Source organism: Rhinolophus hipposideros (assembly GCF_964194185.1).
Source record: "Rhinolophus hipposideros genome assembly, chromosome: 8".
Lineage (NCBI taxonomy): Eukaryota > Metazoa > Chordata > Mammalia > Chiroptera > Rhinolophidae > Rhinolophus > Rhinolophus hipposideros.
In genome coordinates, this window is record NC_138054.1 from 49,578,433 (window position 1) to 49,601,823 (window position 23,391).

At 36.1% G+C, this 23,391-nt stretch overlaps 1 protein-coding gene across 2 annotated transcripts in view; it reads right to left on the reverse strand.

The window, feature by feature from the left end:
- The window catches only part of ALG6 (ALG6 alpha-1,3-glucosyltransferase), a 42,163-nt gene extending 24,608 nt beyond the window's left edge, over positions 1–17,555 (reverse strand). Inside the window, exons 1-6 of one of the 2 annotated variants that reach the window (XM_081056301.1) lie at positions 17,428–17,518; positions 13,170–13,434; positions 10,853–10,888; positions 5,684–5,768; positions 2,741–2,830; positions 1,506–1,594 (exon numbers count right to left, since the gene is read on the reverse strand). In XM_081056301.1, coding sequence (XP_080912427.1) covers positions 1,506–1,594; positions 2,741–2,830; positions 5,684–5,768; positions 10,853–10,888; positions 13,170–13,251 — 382 coding nt within the window. In that variant the 5' untranslated portion in view covers positions 13,252–13,434; positions 17,428–17,518. Of the gene's footprint in view, positions 1–1,505; positions 1,595–2,740; positions 2,831–5,683; positions 5,769–10,852; positions 10,889–13,169; positions 13,435–17,427 lie in introns of both variants that reach the window. The other variant, XM_081056302.1, reaches the window with a different exon arrangement.
- Positions 17,556–23,391: the final 5,836 nt, after the last annotated feature.

Consider the following 23,391-nt stretch of genomic DNA (forward strand, 5'->3'; position numbering starts at 1 on the left):
CCTCCAACCTTGAATGGGAATTCTATTAACACAAGCTTCCTACCCACTCTGGACAAGTTCTTTACATGTGAGCCCTTTCTAGTCCCTTCACCTCTGCCAAATTTCAATTGATATAGTACTACAGAGTCTCTTTTCTTAATTTTCTCTAACAAATTCACACATGAAATCAATTAGATGTATGCAAAATTAATGCTCTCTTTGCTCTGACTTGGACTTTAAAAATACTCAAAGCAAAGGAAGATAACCTTTTTTTATTTTTAAATAAGTGTACTCTCCAATTTTTCTGGTGTGAAGAATAGCTCAAATGTGCTGATCGATGCAAAGGAAAATCTTTTTTAAATGTTAATATTTATTTAAAAATACATAAACTTTTGTTAATTAATGCATATAAAGAACTTGAGAGACCCAGGTGAGGAGGAAACTGAAAAAAGTTTAAAAAAAATTCATAATTCTGAATGTTCAGTCTTTTTACAACAAAGAAAAACAAATACTTGTACTACACTAAACATAGTGTCCAGAATAAGATAAATGATAGCAAACTGTGAGTGTTAGGTGCATGCTATCTGTTTTCAGCTCCAGATGCCACATTTAAGATGACACTGAAGAACTGAAACATATTCAAAGGAGACCTCAAAACCATTCAACAAACTGGTTCCCTAAGAAATAGCTACTCAGAGCTATTAATCTGGGGAACAGGTGACTTCAAATGTCTGTAGGGTATTAGGTATATAAAGGATCAGACTTATTCTGTGTAGCCCAAGGAAACAGAACCTAAAATAACTAGTGATGGTTCAATATAAGAAAGAAATTTTTAATGATTGGGGCTCTCTAAAAATAGAGTAGACTGTCTCAAGATTTTGAGTTCCCCGCAGATACAGGTATTGGCTCAGAAACTAAACATGTGGTGCGTATGCAGTTCAGAGGATTAAAGCACCCAGGGAAAGACAGACCAGCAGATTATCTCTTGGGCTAATAGATTCCATGACTGGATGAATAGTGAAGAGAACAAACTCTGCTAAATTGAGACTAATTAAGGAAAAGGCAGGGCTAGCATTAAAGTCTATGTCATGTAAAGCTTTTAAAGAAATCTAAGCTTATTACTTTCAACTCTTAGATCACACAATAAATGCTCAATAAACATTTGTTGAGTGGATTATTTAATTTAGCTGCAGTGCACAGCAATACAATGAATGAGACACAACTACAGCAGTACAACGAATGAGATACAACTGTAAAGTTTAAGAAAAAGGTGAAAGGGATTTGGAATTAGTATATTAAAGCAACAGCCTAAACAACTAAAACTTCAATTTATAGCTACTTGACCTCAAGTGAGATACAAATACATTTGAGTTTACAAATACATTTTGGTCATGCATTCTACATATACATGTATATGTATAGTTGTACAATTTTCAAAGTCAATAGCAACAATAGAATCTTTTACCAGTTTTTCAAAATTTTTTTCAAAATCAAATTTCGCACTCAATACCTATTGTTCTTTTTACCTGTTGTACGCATAAAGAGCTTATGTGCCTGACTCTCGTATCCACGTGATGTATGGAGAGCAATCCAGTCTGGATTTATAAACTTTGCCCTGCAAATCAAAGCATATATACATGCACTTTATTCCCCATCACTTTTAGCAATAAGGACATCTGAACATATGATTCTATTTTAAGAAGTAGCCATTGCTCTTATAAAGTGATAGAGTCAAGGCATAGTCTTTTTATTTAATTATGTGAAACTGACTTAAGCTATAAAAGAGTCTGCCTTGTTCATCTTCCAACAAAATCATGTAACATGTTACTAACTGCCCTACCTTCACAATTCTTCCAGTGTTAAAAACAATCTAATGTATCACATTTCATTTATTAAATATATTAGTTTATAAAGAACAATATGCTAGTATTGAACAGAGGATCATGTTTTATAATTTAATATTTTCAGTTATCATAATAATCAAATAAAATAAATAGCTATTAATCATAAATCACTGCATAAAGCTTACAATAATTGTTATTTAAAAAAGATAAATTAAGTTTTCAATCATATTACATTACTCTTAACACTGCAAAGTATAACTGATGATGAAGTTTAGGAATACGTTTTAAATCTAGGAAGCTAATTTTTATGAAATAGGAAATAATAAAACAAATAAGATGAGTTCAGAAGATACTGTGAAGAAGTTCCCCAAATTTCTCCTGACATGGAATACCACTGCAATGGAATACTACAACAGAGTAGACATGGGTTTTTATCAAATAGAAGTTCCTAATCTTCTATAGAGCATTCCATTTCTGTAAAAGAAGGAATTCCAATCCTGATCTTAAAGCATAAGTGAAACACTACAATAATTCTAATTTCTAACTTGACAGATTAGTCAGAATACCATTTGGACCTATGTTTTTCATTTACTTTGGGCCATTCTGGACCATTCCAGAAAAAAGCTTTCCTGTGCACAACTAACTATGCACAACTGGTAACCACTCTGCTTCAAATCAAAGCTAGATTTTTGCATTTCTAGCCTATCCTCCAAAGGAATTATGGAAATTTCAAACTCTGATAGTTAACTTTCTTATAAGTTTACCCAATTGTAAAGGCATAGTGCTTTCTTTGTAAACCATAATACAGTAGTAGATACAAACAAGCTCTCCTCTATTCAACAATGTCAGGTCACACTGTTTCTTACTATATCTGCTAAGAGCATAAATATTTAGTTATATTAAAGAAAAAAACTTACACATAAGCACATAAAAGACTATGATAAGCTGTAAGAGGTGGATAATCCAATCCCCAATACAGTAAATCATTATCACTGCTGTTAAAATACCTGAAAAAGAAAAAAAGCACCATTCCATTAATCAATATTCAGGAAACAGACTTTTATTTAACATCTCATTTAACTGACTTGAAATGCAAAATATAAAATGTTATATAAATTTTAAAAGTTCACCTCAACTTTTTTGTCTTTTCCCCTTCTTCTAAAAATTTTTGTGAACTCCCAATTAAAAGTTGTTATTGAGTAGAGTGCCTAAATAATTTATTGACTAAACCAAGGTACTCTTGAGAGTGAAATAGAAAGGTATTCATAGATAACCACAACAGATGCAAATAATGATTGTCCAAGGTAAATTGGAGCTTATTATCACTCTGTTAGTAGACTTAATTGATGATTAACACTTATACAAAAGAAAATATGCAACAAAAAAGACAATTTGCTTCTGACAGTCTAACAAATTAGAGAAACAATATGAAATCAAAATCTTAAAAAGTAAAAAATGAATATCAAAGAACACATAAAGATTAGGTTTATGGAAAGAAATATTTCATGAAACAGACTTAATAAGACTGAAAACAGTCAACAAACGTGATGAGAGCCTATTCTTTGCAAGATTCTGTGAATTAAGGAAGAAAACTAGATATAATATTCATAAACTAATGGGATCCTCTATTTAGCCAGAATGGGAAGAAACTATAAACAATTACTATGATTCAAGAAATGAAAATTAAATTTATGTAAACAGGTTTCTAAATTACATCCTTTGTAACTAGTCAGTTTTTTCTATCCACTTATTTTCTCGGTCCTAAGAAGAATTTACAATAATGGAGACCAAACTTTATAACTCACAAATAACGATCATTCATAGCCTTTTGAAATAGGTAACAATTACTCAGCATCACAATCTCTATGGAATTTTAAAAAGATTTTAAGTTAGCATTCATCGTGATGTATTATTCACATTCATTTTCTTAATGTCAGGCAAAGACACATTACCATTAATCCCCCTCAAAACACTCCCCCCACTTCGAACACACTTATCCCATCGTTCTTGCCACTTTCTGAAGCAGTTCTGGAAGTCCTCTTTTATGAGTGTCTTTAGTTGTGCTGTCGTGGCTGCCTCAATGACCTGAATTGATTCAAAATTAGTTTCTTTTCATGGTCATTTTGATTTTTGAGAAGAGCCAGAAATCGCACGGTGCCAGATCCAGTGGATAAGGTGGATGAGGACACACCATAATATTTTTCTTAGACAGAAATTGCAGTACCAGAAGCGATGTGTGACATGGAGCGTTGTCATGATGGAGGATAAAGACACTCAGAATTCTCATGCTATACAACCTTGATTTTTTTCAACACTTTGAAACTTACCACCAAAATTATTTCAGGCATTGCATAATTTTTAAAAACTCATAGATGATAGTAAAAACCTAATCATAGGTTTTTTATTTTCTGAGTTATACATTTCTGGTTTATAATAAAGCAAAAGAATGAAAATGTATACATATAGTCCATTCTTGATTATCTGGGCCAAAGTAGGAGGCCAGTGGCACCAAAAACTGAAAACTAAGGTAGATCAGTATTTATCGGCTGACTTTACCGGATTAAGATTATATTCTTACTCCTGGAATCAGTGTTATCGCCACCTAGCATTAAGCCAAAAGCTGCAATTTATCAATTTTCTCTAACCTTTCAATACTTAATAATTATATTTAATTTCTATTAACATCTTTGTTGAGAACAAACTGCTTACCAAATTAACAGCCAAGAACACAATTATCTTATCTGTGTAATATTTACAAAAGAATAGAAAAGAATTACAAAGCTCAAAAGCAGTGGTCTGGTTTACCTGAGCAAATATTACCCTATTCTACCAATCAAGCTTGACAAAAACATTAAGAATATACTAATAATCTGAACAGTGCTATTCACTGGTTAAATCAATGTCTGAGGATCTGAAAGATACACAAAATAGAATAAAGGTTAGTGCCAAATATTTAGCCAATCTCTATTTTAAATGCTCCAAACTCTGACTAGGGTACAGCCAACCTATTAACAGAGGGTTCAGTATGAAGTTCTTCTATGAAACTCTCTCATAAAGGAGTTATATATAAAGCAGTGACCAAAGATATCAACAAAACAATAGGAAGACTTTGTATAGGCAATCTCTAATAAAGTAATCTAGCAGGCAACCAGTAAAGGCCATAAATAATGCCATCAGTTATTATCAAAACATGTTCAAAAACATGACACAAGAATGAATTTCTGTGAAGATATAACCATAGCTAACATTTATTGAGAGCTCATTACATTGCAGGCACTGGTCTAAGTGCTTTACATGTATTATTTTATTCAATCCTCATAATAACCCAGTGAAATATGTTTTTCTATTACTTCCATTCTACAAGTGATAAAACTGTAGCAGAAAAAGTTAAATAAGCTGCCAAAGGTCATATCGCTAGTAAATAAATAGTAGAGCCAGGAACTGAATGCAGGCAGTCTGACTCTAGCACCTACACTTTTCACCACTCAGCTAACCCTTTCTGACATTTCGTACGTCCCTAACAGAGAAACTTTGCAAAACCTCCCGAAGAAATATGTTTAGCCTATAAACTTCCACAATTTATGTCCAGAGGAGCTTCTAAGGCATTCAGTGTTCTATAATCAAAGTTCTAGTTCAGGGCCATATTCCAGCTAGTAAATGAGCATAGGGGTAACTTTCAGGAGTATGAAATTTCAATATGGGCCTACAATGTGCAAAGTAATTAATGTACGTGACATCAGTATATAGAAAGATGAGGATGCTTAAGATGAAAAAAAAAGCATTATTTTCCTTTTAAATATCTTCACATCTATATTAATGGACTATAATAAACAATAAAATCAAGTTAAAATTATCCATACCATTGTTTGATTGGTAAATTAAAAGTAATTTCTTGCCAGTGTCTCTGAGCTTCATAATCACCAAACATAGGGGGTTTCCCAGCACCTAAGATGAAAAGTAAAAATGGCAAAACAACAGTACTTTAGTGTATCAGTGATTTTTATTTCCTTATGAAAATTACCTAAATTATAGAGGTAGTGTTGTAGGTGAAGAAAAAGAACACAAAAGTTACAAGAAAAATCAGAAATAAGGTGTAAATCCTAGCACAGCTAGTACACTGAGTGACTGTGTGACCTTAGGCGATACTTAACCTCCCTAAGTCAGCGCATTAAAAACAGGATCGATACTACTTACCCAGAGGACTATTGGAATAAAGAAGACAATGGATATAAAATGCACAGTATAGTTAGTACCTGGCACACAGTAAACATTCAATAAATATTGTTAACATTAATTAGTTACTGTTAGTTATTAATTAGTTGAAAATACTAATTATAAGATATCCAAATTTACTTTTACTTCATGAGACTGTCAACTATACTGTCCAGAGCCGGCCCAGTGGCTCAGGCAGTTAGAGCTCCATGCTCCTAACTCCGAAGGCTGCTGGTTCGATTCCCACATGGGTCAGAGGGCTCTCAACCACAAAGTTGTGGGTTCAATTCCTCAAGTCCCGCAAGGGATGGTGGGCAGCGCCCCCTGCAACTAAGATTGAACACGGCTGAGCTGAGCTGCCTCCTGGATGACTCAGACTGTTGGAGCGCATCCTCTGAACCACAAGGTTGCCGGTTCAGTTCGACTCCCACAAGGGATAGTGGGCAGTGCCCCCTGCAACTAGCAACAGCAACTGGACCTGGAGCTGAGCTGCGCCCTCCACAACTAAGACTGAAAGGACAACAACTTGAAGCTGAATGGCACCCTCCACAACTAAGATTGAAAGGACAACAACTTGACTTGGAAAAAAGTCCTGGAAGTACATACTGTTCCCCAATAAAGTCCTGTTCTCCTTCCCCAATAATAATAAAAATAAAAAAAACTATACTGTCCAATAAGTATCATGAAACCATAATAATAACAAATCTGTATTTGAAAAGGGGTTTTTATAAACTAACATAAATAACTTAAGGTCAAGTACAGAACCAAAAACAAAGACAGTTAAGTCAGGCTTTGCTTCTTTGCTGACAAATGAGTTATATAAAAACTGGCAACTTATACTCTTTTTAATTTCAAAATTGCAAATAAAGTTATAATGGATCTTTAATAACTAACAATTGGTAGTGCCTACTACATGCCAAACACAACAATGAAGTACGTATTATCATCCCCACTTTACAGCTGGAAAAATGGAGGCAATGGTCACCCAGGTAATAAGTAGTAGAGTCTGGATCTGAACCCAGGCAGACTGGCTCCATAATCCATGCTCTTAGCCCCCACTCTGTATTGCCTCACAATTTGGTTAAGTAGGTTATTAACCTTAAATCATTTAAAAATGACATAAAAGTAATTCCATTTAGTAAATGATAAAAATCTACTATATAACTAGCAGTTGACTACAAAATTGTGACAAGGCCCAGAGAGGTATAGTACAGTCACAGGTTTTTAATCAGCAAGTGAAAATCACATATAGTCCATCTAAAGAACAAAGTAAATGAACAAACAAAACAGAAACAGACTCATAGACAGAGAGAACAAATTGATGATTGCCAGAGAGGATGGCGGTTAGGGAGCTGGGTAAAAAAGGTGAAGGGATTAAGAAATACAAATTGGCAGTTCCAAAACAGTCATGGGGATGTAAAGAACAGTATAGGGAATATAGTCAGTAATGTTACAACAACTATGTATAGTGCCAGGTGGGTACTAGACTAATGGGGGTGCGGTCACTATATAAATTATATAAATGTCTAAACACATGAAACTAATATAAAATAATACTGAATGTCAACTGTAACTGAGAAAAATAATTTTAAAAAAAAAAAATCACATCTAGTCCGATATACTCATTAATCCCTAGGGAAGGTGTGGCCATATTGGAGAATAACATATTATAACTCATTGAAATCCAGCCCAGGTTTTGTCCAGGTTTGAAACACTACAAAGTAGATTTTTTTGCATTTAACAGCTATATTATAACAATATTCTTTAAATGCTAGAATCCCCATCCAAGGAGATACTCCCACTATGAGATAAATCATGGGGAAAGCAGATTAACATCACCAAAGCATATGAACTGAGTGATTATCACAAGGAATTACCCATAGTACATGTACACACACACAAACACACATACACACACCTCTGTCTCTCTCTCAGAAAACTGAACCATATCTGGTTCAGTTTTGTATTCTCAGGATGAAATGGCATCTAGTAGATTCTCAGTGAATGATGGTATAACAAGGATGTTGATATAATCAGTGTGATATAGCAAGGATTTTAAATTCAAAAGATTTAAATCCCTGATTTTCCACTTACTGAATGTGCAACATTAAGCAATTTGTGACGACAGACCAATTAATTGTGCCAAGGCTACTTTAACACAATGCCCATATATTGGTTCTTGCCCAAAACCATCTTTAAGTTGCTGTCTTACACTTTGAAATTCCAAGCCTCTGTTCATGCTGCCTACTCCCTATTCGTACATCTCTTCTGTCAACTTACATCGAACTTTCAAGAATCGTCTTCCCTTATAAATTAAAAACATACTGATCATTAATTATTGACTTCTCGCAATACTTACATTTTCACATGACTATACAATTTCCTAACTGCTACCTAAATAAGAATTTTAGTTCCTATGATTTTCCAGAGTTCAAAAGAAACATATTGCTAGGAAGACAGTACCTATGCTTTCATTAAAAACTTCCTCAATGGGTAAGGGGGTGGGGGGTGGGAGATGAGGGTAAGGGGGATCAAATACATGGTGATGGAAGGAGAACTGACTCTGGGTGGTGAACACACAATGGGATTTATAGATGATGTAATACAGAATTGTACACCTGAAATCTATGTAAATTTACTAACAATTGTCACCCCAATAAATTTAATTTAAAAAAAAAAACAAAACTTCCTCAATGAACAGAACAGGAGGGGGAGAATAGCCTACAATAAAAAAAAGGGAAGATAATTCCTCATTGAATTAACTGCCTTGTTGCATGTGTATAGATGCGTAACCGCATTTTATAGCTGTTGTGTTTCTGTTTTTAGAAATACAATTATTGTCTATAGGGGGAATGGAGTTGATTTTATTTTTTCTTTGTTTTGTTTTTGTTTGTTTGTTTTTGGTCCACTAGGGCAATGAAAGTCAGAGAGGATCTTAGTAATTTCCTATACCTGAAAAACATACCCGGCTACCTAGATTTTTTGACATTGCTGTAGACTGTGGTCAATGTGGAAGAATTTATTACCATTCTCTAACAAATAGAAGAATAGATAATGACTCTCTTTAGGGTTGAGAAACAAGTTTTTATCCTGAGTCTGACCTACTTCAATAAATTCAGCTGACACTGGCTATGAAATTAGTACTTAAGTTTTTAAAACTGCTAAAGTGCCCTTAAAGCAACCCAGAAGGACAGCGCAACTGTACCTAAGGGAGCTTCACTTGGGAAGGACAAAAAGGATTCCTTCCACTGTGATTAATTCTACAAATTCATTTACATGAGATTCAGAATTACATAAAGAAACCACACTAATGTAGATTTACAAACCTTCAATTTTGTCTCATTCTCAGGAAAATAAGCTTAAGCACCACTTAAATATTCATTTTAGTAATGGCTAAACTATTCAGAATTATGTTAGAATTTAAAAAGCACGTAGTTTCTTTGAAAACAATACATACTACTTGCCTTTACATTTAAACATTCTAAGAGAAGTGAAATTGGCTAAAATTTGCAAGAATAAAATCCCCCTTTTATATGATACCCGTAAGAAGAAACATTACAAATAGTAATAGGTAACCTGAAAGAAACTAACCAACTAAATACAACAGTCATACTTTAACAATAACATGTTACAAAAAATGATTCTCTATGACTTTCTCCTCCTAAACAGTGAACACAGCTTAGAAAAAAAAGATTATTAAAATTGGTTCAAGTGTTGCTATTTGCTCTAAAAACATTGGTAACACTTTGGATCAAGTATAGAGGAACTGTGACTCTCTACATGATTCGATAAACAATCAATACTAAAATCAGAATTTGTCTCTTCCCCATGGCTTGTTTAAAAGCAACAAACAATATTTATTCAATATTCTTAGATCTATAAAAACTAATTACATAATCAGCACTTTTATGTAAGGGGTATATGTAAAGGGAATAAATTTTAGAAAAATTTAAAATATAATATACATAAGGAGTTTACCTATCCAATATATGCATTTCCAAAGAAGAAATAATGGATCAATACTGAGCAAGCTCACCTGAGCTTCCTCATTCTTATGCTTCCTAATCACAATTTTCAAACAAAAATAAAACAAAAAGCAAATTAAAATAAGAATGTTAAAAACAAATTATAACAAAAAAAAGTATTTGAATTCATAGAGATAAAAAAATTGTACTGGAATCACAGATGTTGTATTCATTAATTCTCTCGGCCTCCCATGATACAGAAGTTCTTCACATGTGAATGCTAACTATTATATTCTTTACGATGGAGTTGAGAATTCTGACAGAATCATTACCTACAAAAGATGTCTACAAATATTCTAACATATAGTAACAATGCTTTTCTTATATAGTAATCCAAAAGTAATCTTGTTCTGTTGACTTTCTTATGGGACCATTTAAGAGTGTAGATGCTAAAATCTTAAACATTATTAAGCCAAATCTAGCAATATAGTAAATAAATAAATAAATAAGTAAGTAAATAAATAAATAAATAAATAAATAAATAAATAAATAAATAACATTGGTTTCCTCTGCTATCCGAAAGCAAATCATTCCCAGAAAACTTTCGTAAGCTAAAATGGCATAAAGTGAAGAGTATTCCCCACTTTGCTTTTACAAAAGACCTACATTAGTACAGTAAACGGCTTTTTTTTGTAAAAGCAAAAATCTTCAGGTTTCTTTCAGGTAGTGAAAACAGGTACTAATGTACAAATAGGGTTATTCTAGGAATGCGAGGTTGACTCAATGCTAGAAAGAACAAAAACATACTCAATTGTGAATTAAAAGTTAAAATTAGGAACAAGATGGAGATACCTGAATCACTACTTCTATTCAACATTGAAATAGTTCCTAGCGATAAAAAGACAAGAAAGAGAAATTAAAAGTGTAAACAGTGGAAAATAAAAATATCATTAGTCCCAGACCATTTGTTTTTTTTTTACACAGAAAATCAAAAAGACCCTTCAGATATGTTATTAGAATTATAAGAGTTTAGAAAGATTGCCAAATAGAAAAAATGAGCCACATTTTTATACCCCAGTAACAAGCATTTAGAAAAGCAAATTTTAAAAAGATATCCACAATGGTAGGGAAAAAAATATTTAAGATACTTAGGAATACATCTAAGAATGGATGTGTAAGATTTTTATGTAGAAAATTATAAAATTCTGTTAAAAAGACATTAAAGACTTAAATAAATGGAAAAACATACCACCTTAACTAGTGAATTAGAAGCCCCGCTATGTTAATGATTGCCAATTCCCCCCAAAGTTAATCAACAGTATTGAAGAATGTCTAATTCCAATCAAAATCCCAACAAGGTTTTTCACTGGACCTTGACAATCTGATTTTTTAAAAAGACATATATGTGTATATTAGTTTTCTATTGCTGTATTAACAATTAATACAAATTTAGCAGCTTCAGACAACATTCTTTTATAATCTCAGTCTGTAGTCCAGAAGTCTGCGTGGGCTTAGCTATAATACGACCTCTGCGCAGGGGATCACAAGGCCAAAATAACGCATCAGCCAGTCTGGACTCTTATCTGGAGGGATAGGGAAACAATTCATTTCCAAGCTCATTCAGGCTATTGGCACAATTCAGTTCCTTTCAGCTACAGGTACAAGGCTTCTTTGATGACTGTCAGCTAAGGGCTACTCTCTGCAACTAGAGGCCACTCGTGTTCCTTCTCACATGGCCCTCTCCATTGTCTAACCAGCAGCAGTGTCAAGTCCTTATGCTATTGTGTCCAATTTCTAAGCCCACACTGAACCTCAGATGTAGAACAAAGCAAGGGCAACAGATGAACTAGAAAATATTTATGCCAATTCCTGGAGCAAATTTTATCAAGGTCATGCATGCTAAGCCTTTCTAAGACTGACGCATTTCCCAAGTGGGAGGGTTCCAGAGACTCTGCACCCTTCACAACATTTGGTAATGTTAAACTTTTGAATTTGCGCCAGGATGGAATGTGTGAAATGATATTTCATTGTAGTTTTAATTTGAATTTCCTTCATTGCTAAATTCATTTAACTAGAATTTCATTCATTTCTAAAAGATTGAGCATATCTTTTGTGTTTATTGACCATTTATATTTCCTTTTCTGTGATCTTTGCTTAATCATTTGTATAATTCTATTGAGTTTTTTCTTATGTATTCTATATTTTGTTGTGTGTTTTTATTTTCCTTATGTGTTTTGTATACTCTGGAAGCTAACCTTTGTACAAGTTGCAAATATCTTCTAGTTTATGACCTATCTTTTCACACTTTAAGGTGTCTTTTGATGAACAGGAGTTTTTGATTTTTGGTTTTTTAGGTTTCTGATGTTTTTATTTTTTAATTTTTAAATTAGTTTACATTCAATATTATATTAGCTCCAGGTATACAGCACAGTGATTTATATAACTTACAAAGTGATCCCCCCGATAATTCTAGTACCCACCTGGCATCATACATAGTTATTACAATATCATTGACTATATTCCCTGTGCTATACAGAAGTTTTTTGTTTTAAGGTAATGAAATTTATCAATCTTTTTACTTTATAATTTGTGCTTTTTATATCTTAACAAATCCTTCCCTACTCCTAGAAAAATATCATAGATATTTTCGTAAAATTTTCTTCTAAGAAATTTAAAGATTTATCTTTCCTATTTAAGTCCTTATCGCCTTAGAATTGAATTTTGTGTGTAACGTGAGATAGAGTTCCACTTAAAAATTTTTTTCATATGGATTAGTTGTTTTACTTCATTTATTGCATTAATCTGCATTACCAGCTCTGTCTATACTGGGTTTTCACGTATGCATGGGTCTGTTTCTGTTTCTCCATTTTGAACCACTGGCTTGATACTGCCATGTTTTATTACTATAATTTTACATTAAGTCTTGATACGTTGTGAGGCATGTCCTCCCAACTGGTAGTTCCACTTTGGGAGTGTCTTAACTATCCTGGGCTCTATACAAATGCATTTTGTTAGAATTAGATGTTTATATGTATTTTCTTGACCACACCAAGGAAGCCTGAAATTCTTCTGTCCTGTTCAGAAAACTGTAAACTATTACCAAAAGCAAACAAACAAAAACTATTCAAAGGAATATTTACCTATCTTTTAAACAGTAAACATGTGTTACCTGAATAAGAATTAAGAGAAACTGTCCACCGTACTGTTAGTCCTATTAGGACCACAGTTGTCATCAAGTACCACTTCTCCATATTTCTTCTTCAAGTTTAGGGAGGGAAGAAACAGGACCAGTGCCAGAATACTTTTAATACCCAGTGACTTCTTTTCTTGATCAGAGAATGTTATCGATTCTTTGGAATTAGGAGTTTGAGAGGATTTTAAGTGATGCTTCGTTTCCAGTTAAATACTGATTTTTAAGTCTATGAAGAAGTGTCCTGGAGGGGGGAAAAAAAGATACCAAGATTTAGCTGAGCATAGTACCTATAACAACAAACCCATTAAACCAAGTAGAAAGATAGAAAGGGGTTAGTTTTAAGTTCTTTACTCTCTAGTCCTCTAGTTGGAAAATACACCTTGAGAGGTAGATCTCCCTATGAAATGGGACTCAGGATATCTAAAGATAGAAACAGGATCTGCTCTAACAAGGGAATGTATCTGAAGAAAAACAGAGGTATATAGATAGTAGAACAGTCAATTCTACCTAGAGCATGTTCACCCACAGGTAAAAATAAGACCAGAAGGTAAACAAAGGGGTGATTTATCTTTGGTACAAAGAGAAAAAGGAATTTTATCTTCCTATTTAGTTTGAGAAAGTTTTCCACTAATGTAATTGATGTAGTTTGATTTTTTATGTCTTTTCTTCCAAAATATACTTGCATCAACTTTCCATTTTAAAGAATGAACCTTTTTGCAAGATTCAATAAGAATAACCCCAACTTTTAAGAGAAAATACAAGAAGAAACAAAATTCAATTAATCATTTACATGTTTCATTTTTTTCACATTTTCCCTTAGGTTGAGGAGTTTAAAAGTATAAAGCTTTGAAGAATTCTAGGCCATTTTAACATTATATTTTAAGTATATTCAGAAAAATAAAATTAGTAAGTCAACTGAAAAATTTAGAGGGAATCTGGCATATTACACCTATTGGGCAAAAATTATTTTCTTATTTAAAATAAAAATAGCAAAAGCCAACTCTAAAACTAATGAAGTCTAGCATCACAATCAGGTAGAATGACACAAACTATTTAATCAGGCTATGTAACTCTATTATTCAAATTTGGATTATATAAATTCCCTCTTTTCCTCCTTCCTACTACATCCACCTTTGATCATTTCATTGTTCATTAGGAGTTCTATTACAGAGGCAAAGAGGAAAATTTAAAATTAAATCACCTTCTGATGTTGAGTCTGGGTTTGACAAGATTCTAAGCCATTATAAACTATTCAAATTCTCAAAGTCTAACTTGAAAAGCCCCTTTTATCAACATGCTGCACTATATATTGCAAAATGGCACTCTACTTTCTGCTGAGACATCATGTGTAAAATTAATTTCACAAATGCTAATCCCTGGATTTAAAAATGTAGTTTAACCAATATTGTCTTGGAAATTTAAATCACTTAACATGACCAAGTTAAATTAATTATCCACAGTTCCAGATAATCATATTTAAGTACTTCCCCAGGAACCTTTAAGTAACAAAAATAAACTACCAATTACACTTAATAATCATGATGCACTTAAAAAGAACATAATGCTTAACTAATATCGTGCTGATCAAGTTTAAGTGGTTAAAGGGATAGCTAACTGATGGATTAAATAATCATATCCAAAATGATATGGAGAACATCTATGATGAACCAAATCTAACTCCAGAAATCATGACACGGATAAATTCAAAGTCTTGCACTTAAACGTGAAAAAAACAAACCAAAAACTGAACTATGTGTGTACTGATAGGGGGTCAGTAGATAACAGATGATAATCAGTAGTACTGTATGGACCCAGAACTGATAACTAATGTTACAGGTATTTTGATTATTAGGAACATTTCTCTGACAATTTAGAGCTTTCCAAAAATAAAATAAGCTTCATGAGAAAGGAGTTCCTCTTTAACAGTTTCAACAGAAGCTGAGCAACTGCTTGACAAGAATCGTTTTATAGAGTGTAGAACAGATAACTAACTTATAAAGTGCCTATTAAATGTGATTTTGGAAGCACACTATGTGCCTGAATATAAATCCTGACAATTCAAAAGAAGATTTGGTCTCCCAACAGGTTAATGTTTCCCCTAATTCCCAGTAGTTGCCCAGTATTGCAACTTTTATCGGACTTCTTTGATGAGTAAAATGGATAGGCCTTCCCCTTCCCAACCTCAAGTGGCTCACATTAGGAACTAAAGGACATCAAAAACATCTCTTCTGACATCTATTAAATTTAGAATAAAATCCAAATACCCCAACCATAAGACCCTCTGATCTGACCCTGCCTATCTCTCCAATTTCATCTCCTCCCACTTTCCCACAAGTTCTTACCCCTCTTCCTAGAAACTGTCAGGTTCATTCATACCTCAGTTCCTTTCCACTTCTATTCCCTCTGCTTGGAATGCTCTTAACACAGCTCATTAGCCAATCTTTCATCCTTCATAATATATTTCAAGTCATCCTCTCAGAAAGATCATCCCTGACCACCCTACTATGGTTTCTGTCTCTTACTGTAACACTCCTTTAATTTTCTTCCTAATTCTTTTCACTAATCAGAAATTATATGTATTCTTTGGTGCAATCTCACAAACAAGTATAATGGAGCAAGTATAATGGAGCAATCTCACAAACAATTTTAAGTAAGAAAAGCTAGACACCAAAGAATACATGTGGTTCCATTTATGAGAGTCTCATAAATAGGCAAAACTAATCTATGGTAGTAGAAATCAGGAGATTACCTTTGGGGAGGATAGAGAGGATGGCGATTGGGTGAGGTCTCCAGGGCAAGCCTTCTGAAAAGGTGCTGTGAATATTGTTTCTTGATTTGAGTGGTGGATAAAAGATGTGTTTATGCTAAATCAACAGGTTACAACTTATGATTTGTGTACAGTATTATACTGTACATGTTATATTCCAATAAAAAAGTATAAAAGGAAATTATATTTATTTGTGAACTAGACTATAAATAAGCTCCATGCAAGCAGGCATCCTCCTGTCTTAGCTGTTACTTTGTTCTCTGCACGTAGGAAAAATGCTGACAATAAGTATTCATAAAGTACCGACCAATCCGACTTACCATGGTTTGATCTAAGATTTTCAACTTTACGATGGTGCAAAATCGATACGAATTCAGTAGAAACCATAGTTCGAATTTTGATCTTTTCCTAGGCTAGTCACGGGCCCTACGATTGTCCTGATGCTGGGAGTGGTACCAGCCAGCCCACAGCTCTGTCAGTCACAGAATCACAAAGGTAAACAAACAACCCAGACTCTACAGCGTACTGTTGCCAGCGTTGTTTTGGATATTGTGTTTTCACATCCCATCCTGTCTACAAAATGCCTGTCTCTTGCTTCTGGTGAGAGGACGGGGAAGGCAATGACCTCAAGAGTCATTGCCCAATTAATTGCAGGCTAACGTAAGTGTTCTGAGCATGTTTAAGGTAGACTAAGCTGAGCTATGATGTTGGGTAGGTTAGGCGTATTACACGCATTTTCAACTTAGGATATTTTCACCTTAGGATGGGTTTTATCTGGATGGAGAACCACATCCCAAGTCGATGAGCATCGGTGTATGCTGAATGGAGATCTCCGTGTGGGAAGAGGGACGGTACCTAATTTTACCAAATCCTTTGTGCTTAAGGATGTTATGTAAGACTTTTTCACCTATCTCTTCTCCTTGAACAGTAAACGGGGTTATTACTTTTTCCATCTGTAAAGCAAAATACAGTAACTTTCTAACCCATCGACTGGGCCAGGAAGTTGCCACAGTTTTCCGTCCTACTTCTCCCTCGGGGTGCGATTCAGCAGAAGAGAAGTCGGCCGTCCACTTCCCAGGGCGTAATTCGTTCCTTGTAGTCCGAAAGGTCCTTCCCCCGAGGTGGACACAATACCCAGGGAGTGCTGCTGTCCCCGGTGAGCACGTCTTGCAAAGGGGACCTCTCCTGACCTTTCTCCCCACTGTCTCCAGCAGGCCAGACCCTCAGGCGCGCAGGAACAGGGCCACAAGTCGCTCCCGCCAAGGGGCCCCACCACCAGCACCAGCACCGCGTCCCGCACCCGACCCCCAAGCGAGCCTGCAGGCTGGACTGCGGAGGCCTGGAGGCCGCCCCAGGAGTGAACCCGATCCGGGGAGCCCAGTCACCAGCTGCGCGCAGGCTCGGGAGTCCCCAGCCCCTCCCCACCCTGGCGGAGCGGTCCCGAACCCCAGCATCGCGGCCTCTTACCCCGCGGCCCGCAGCACATTGAGATTCGCGCCGGCAGCGGGTCCCCGAAAGGCGCCTGCGCGCGCGCCCACGCGGCAGAGCGCCCCCTCCCGCCCCGTCTTCCGCCTTCGCACGCTCGCGCGCCGCCCGCGAGCCCGGCGCGGGCGCGAGCCCGTCGAGCGTGAGGGGCGGGGCGGGGAGAGCGCGGAGAGGAGGCGGCCGGCCCGGGAGGCGTGGCAGGAGCGGCCGGAACCCGAGAGGCCTGCGGCCCGGGTTCGGCTTGGGGCAGGTGGAAAGCCCCTTGCTCCTCTTTCCTGGGATCGTGGCCAAGGCCTGAGCTGCTGCCTGGTCTACAGATTCCTGCCAGGGGCGCGTCCTGGCTCGCTGCACGGAGTGGAGAGCCCTTGGCCGGTTCCCACCGCCAGGCAGTATGTCCTCCTCTGGGCCTGTGCCCTCAGGGAGTCAAAAAGGCAACCGGCTTCGCTCTCTTCAAGCCACGTGCCTGCGAAGAAGGATGTATGAAGGCTAAGAAGTCAGTTCACGTAAGAAACGTGGTCGAACGTCTGACATTTTTGGGAGCCTGGGGGGTATGCAGAAGAGCAGCCGTCGCCACGGCACGTTCCCCACCAGGCAGCTTGCATCACCTAGTCCCAAACCTGCCAAAACATAACTGCATTCCCTCCTGGGTTCAGGGAATGCTCTCCTTCCTACCTTCTAAATCCTGCCGTTCTGTATAAGCCCACTCCTCTAATTTATAATCCATAAGTTTCAGCAAAGCTCTGGCTATAGTTTTATACCAAGTGGTTCTGAACTCGCTGGATCTTGGTTTCTTCATCCGTGAAATGAGTCAATGGGGCTAAACTTCCAGATCTAAAATTTTATTCTGCTATGTTTTAAAAAAACCATTGGTACTGGAAACGTGGAGAAATACGGCCAAGTCCCTGCCCTCAAGAAATGTAATTCTTATTGGGAAGACGTTTTCTTGCATAAAAGGAATAGAAGGGAGCACATGCTAAATGCAGATTGTTGGTATATGCAGTAAGCACTATAGGACTTAGTAGGGTTCACTGGGAACTAAAAACTATCAGCAAATGCTCTCCCTGGAGGAGTCAGCTGAGTTTTGAAGGAAAGCCTGGGCTTACATAAGCCAAGAGTATGGGAATAGGACTGTAGACAAAGGAAATGGTCCAAGCCACACTTGTGGCAGCTGAAAAGTGCAGAACACTTCCTCCGGTTTAGATGGTGGGTGATGAAGCTGGAAAGGAATAACTGTGGAGAACCTTGAATACCAGGCTCTGGTGTTTGGAATTTATTTAATGATTAGTAAGGGGCCATTAAATGACTTTTAACAAGTGTATAGTACAGTGTTAGAGAAAATTTAAAGAGATGATAATAGATAAGATGAATCAGAGGAAGAGGTAGAAATCATTATAGTCTTTGCATGGTTAGATAAGGGCCTGGACTGCGATGGTAATCATGGAACTGGAAAAGAAGAGATCAGTGCAAGAAGGATGTATAAGTCTTGGTGACATGCTAGATATGTAGAAAAAGTAGAACAAAAGAGGGAAAAATCAAGAATAGCTCCCAACATTTCAAGTCTGACTTACTAGGTCTGAAAATTCTAGGGAAGCCTAGAAGGGAAGTTGGCTTAGAGGGGAAAATGATGCATTGTATTGAGTTCGAGGTGACATCAAGACAACAAAGTACTACTATTCAGGTGCCAGTTATGAATCAGAGCCTAAGAAAGAAGTTGGGACTGAAAGAGATATGAAAGGCTTTCATTTGGCTGAAGAATGAGGGAGAGAGTACAATGGGAAAATAGACAGCCATACTTGAGTAAACACATATTTAAGGCCCAAAGGAAAAGAGCAAATTGATCAAGGATGTTACATGGTTACAACCATAGGAGGATTTCCAGTTCTATTGCAAGATCATACATATTAAGCATTTTGTGAACAAGACCCGTGTTTGGCAAACCAAAAACCATGTTTTATTGAATCAAATTGGCTCTATCAATTGCAAGAAGCACCATTATTTTATGTGCCACTAAGAAAGAAAACAATGTTGCCACTTAAATTAGTTATGAACACATATAATTTCAGAAACATTAATATGTGAGAAAATATACATCTTCAAATGACGAAAGTTGGTATCCATCTCTCCCTTCCGGCACGGTATTAAGAACAAAGTTGGTGCTTAAAATGTTCATTGAATAGATAACAAAAGGGATTTCAATGCCTCTAACCAATACTTGAACTGCTCCCACCACTGCATCTTACTCCTGCTTTTTCCTTCAAGTCGGTATTCTCACCTCTGAACATCTAGTGCCTATGCGTAACACTCAGTAAGTGCATTTTGATTGAGGTCATTAGGGTGCTCTCTAATCCAATATGACTCATATCCTTATAAGAAGAGGAAATTTGTACACAGACCTACCATGCACAGAGGAAAGACCATATGAAGAAAACAGGGAAGACAGCCATCTTCAAGCGAAGAAGAGAGGCCGCAGAAGAAACTAACCTTGTTGACACCTTGATCTCAGACTTCTAGCCTCCACATATGTGAGAAGATAAATTTCTGTTGTTTAAGCCACTTTGTCTATGGCGTTTTGCATGGCAACCCTAACAAATATATACCTTATCAATAGTACCTTACTGTCAATACTCTATGTGCTAGGCAAACTTCTTCACACAAATTATGCTTTTATAGTTGTTTCTACTCCCTTTCCTAGTTCACTTCCACCCACCAGGAAAACAAGCCCTTTTCTATATAAAGCTCAGGACGTCTCTGAATCTAGGTGAAAACCATTTATCTGATCATAGCTGTTCTTTGAAATAGAATCCATTTTCCTGTCTGTACGTCTTCCTCAACTGATCCTTGTATGTCATTTTCCATTCTTCTGAAATCTCTAAGTTTCATCATACCTTTGCCCCAGAGAATAAGTCCACCTAAGTAGCATAGAGTTAGAGGTAACCTCCACGTTTACAAGTTTCAATATAGCCATTCGCAAAATAGTAGTCTCTTTTATATACTAAAAGTCTTTCATATCCATTTCACTTGATCCTCACAATAACTCTGAGAGAATGGTAGAGGAGGTATTGTTATCTCCTTCTGACATACAAGAAAACTTGAGAATGTTTTCCAAAGCATGTTCCACAGAACTCTCTACCAGGAGAATAACTACTGTGTATACAAAGGGTAGCAAAAAAATGTTTAAACATTTTAAGAAAGGAAAAAACTGTATTAAAATTGTACTATTCAATATATACCGATAACAAAAGATGAATACAAATCATGTATATACATTGTTTTGGCACCTCCAGTAACATATATGAGGACAGTCTCTTGATGAAGAGACAAATAAATTTGAAAACAATGGGTTATACAAATATAAAAAGGATTCTTTACTCCAGGTCTTCTCAAAGCCTTTTATCTGTTATATACATCATAATTCTCCAAGAGAATACAGTTGACCCTTGAACAACGTGGGTTTGAATTATGCAGGTCCACTTACAAATATGTACGGATTTTTTTTCAATAAATACCCATACTGTTTTCAATCTGTGGTTGGGAGTTCATGGATGCAGAGGGCCTTCTGTATTCTACGCCATTTTATACAGAAGACTTGCTGGGATTTGGGGTATGGGAGGCGGGGAGCTGGAACCAATCCCCGATGGAAACTGAGAGAGACAACTAAGTTTTTAGGGAGTCAAAAGTTATGTACAGATTTTTGCCTGTCTGGAGGTCGGTGCCCCTAACCCCAATGTTGTTCAAGGGTCAACTGCATAGAATTTTTAGGCTTATTTATTTATGAAATCTTATCCTCACAACACACCCCACTTCCCATTGTACAGTGTGGTCCATGAAACACACTATTGGAAATGCTGGTTTGAAACATTGTATAATTTCTCTAAGAAATACAGCAAATGTCAGAACTATGATTAAACACAGATCTTAGTTACTTTCATTCATTTTCAGTTATACATAAAAGTTCAAAGGTGCAGAAATTGCACATACAAGAAATGCAAAACATTGACATGACTGTCCTTAGTATGACTATGAATTTTGAAACGTAGGTTAATTATAAAAACAAAATCAAATGGAGAAAATAAATCCCTAAACATCAGAAATAAAGAGAAACAAAATGACTTAAATGTGTATCCAGTTGGTGGCTCAATGTACAGAGAATAACTATTCCAAGTAACTTTAGAAGAGTGATTTGATGGTAGATTCTTAATGCAGTGTACCCTAAGAAAAAAGATCTGTTAAACAAAAACAAAATAATAGTAATCATAGTGTTGGTATTAAGATTACTGTTGTTGAGTGCAAGGCTCATAATACCAGCATAGGCCAGGGAGCTGTATTACACAACTACACTGAGAAACAACAGCTTGAACTGGAGGCGGGGAGAGGATAGGGGAGAGGCAGAAGAAGCGGGGAGAATGGAAGCAGTTAAAAAAAAAATTGTGTTGTTGTTCTAAGACTACTGTATGAGTAAAGTGGGATAAAGAAAATGAAGATTTATGTGATATTCAAATTTTGTCATTCCTGGTGTTTTGATACCAGGATTCTTGGTGTGGGGGACATGAGTTAAAGGTGTAAGATAGAAGTTAAGTATCAGTATGAACTCATGATTTATTTTATTGAATTATTGAATGGAAGGGAGTGAGGAAGAGAAAAGGGGAGGGAGGGAAAGAGGGAGAGAGAGAGGAAGAGAAGAAGAAAGGAAGGAAGGAAGGAAGGAAAGAAGGAAGGAAGAAAGGAAGGAAGGAAGGAAGGAAGGAAGGAAGGAAGGAAGGAAGGAAGGAAGGAAGGAAGGAAGGAAGGGAATAGAAAGAAAACATATTTTAGCTCTTTACTGAAAGAACTAAAAACAAAGACCAACTCAATAACAATAAGCATCCTTAGCACACAGACTGTGGTCTTGAAATACCATTCTTATTAAAAGGAACAAAGGATGCTTGTAGAAATAGCTAATTACAGGTTTGGAAAAGAAACACAAAAAAATCTGGAACGTTGTGTTATACTAGATATCAAGGAAACTATCAAAGACTACTAGAATCAATCAATGTCAAAACAACTCAGGAGCCAACTTGAAGAGACTCCCGCTGGCCATTAATGGGACACATTGAGCACAAGTAAGCGCATTAATGCCCGTGGATTGAAACACATCAAATGTAAATTGTAGAATTGTCTGTTGTGTTCTCCACTAGCTCATGAAGGTACTTTCAAAAAAAGGAAAGGTCATCAATGGAGGAAGCTAGTAAACCATTCATTATTTTGAAAATTGGTCAATGAAAAAGAATCAAGCGATTATTCTGCCTTTGTTATATAAATTATTTCACTGGGTGGACAAATATAGTTGATATGGGATGCTCTTTATGGAGTATTTCAGGTACCCTCCCTTTCTCTCTCCCCCTCATCTTTCCTCTTTCCCTTACCTTTCCTCTCCCTCTCTTTTACACACACACACACACACACACACAGAGTTGTCCTTATTTCAAACCACCAAACAACCTTATCAATGAGATAAATTGCTTTTGGCACTTCAGCAATTTTCCTCATATTTGAATGGGACCAAAGTGAAATCAACCTAAACTGCATTCTTACCTACTGTGATTCTGAGTAGAATCACTGAGTAGAGTGATTTAAATTTCTATGTTGCTTAAATGGAGCTAATCAAGTTAATTTATAATTACCCGTGGATATACTCATTTACTCAACAAATATTTATGGCATAGCCTGCCCTAAAAAAGTTCATAGACCAATATTATATACAGCCAAGGAGAATATAAGTCATTGTTATTTTTCTGGCATTTCAGATGTCACTTGGAATTATTCTTATACAAATACATGTTTTTCAACTATATATATGTATATAATATACACGTAAAAATAATTTTGTCAATGTGGACCATAAAAGAAATAATACATATTCCTGCCACATAGTTCAAACAGTGTTATTGTAATACAATCTAGGAACAA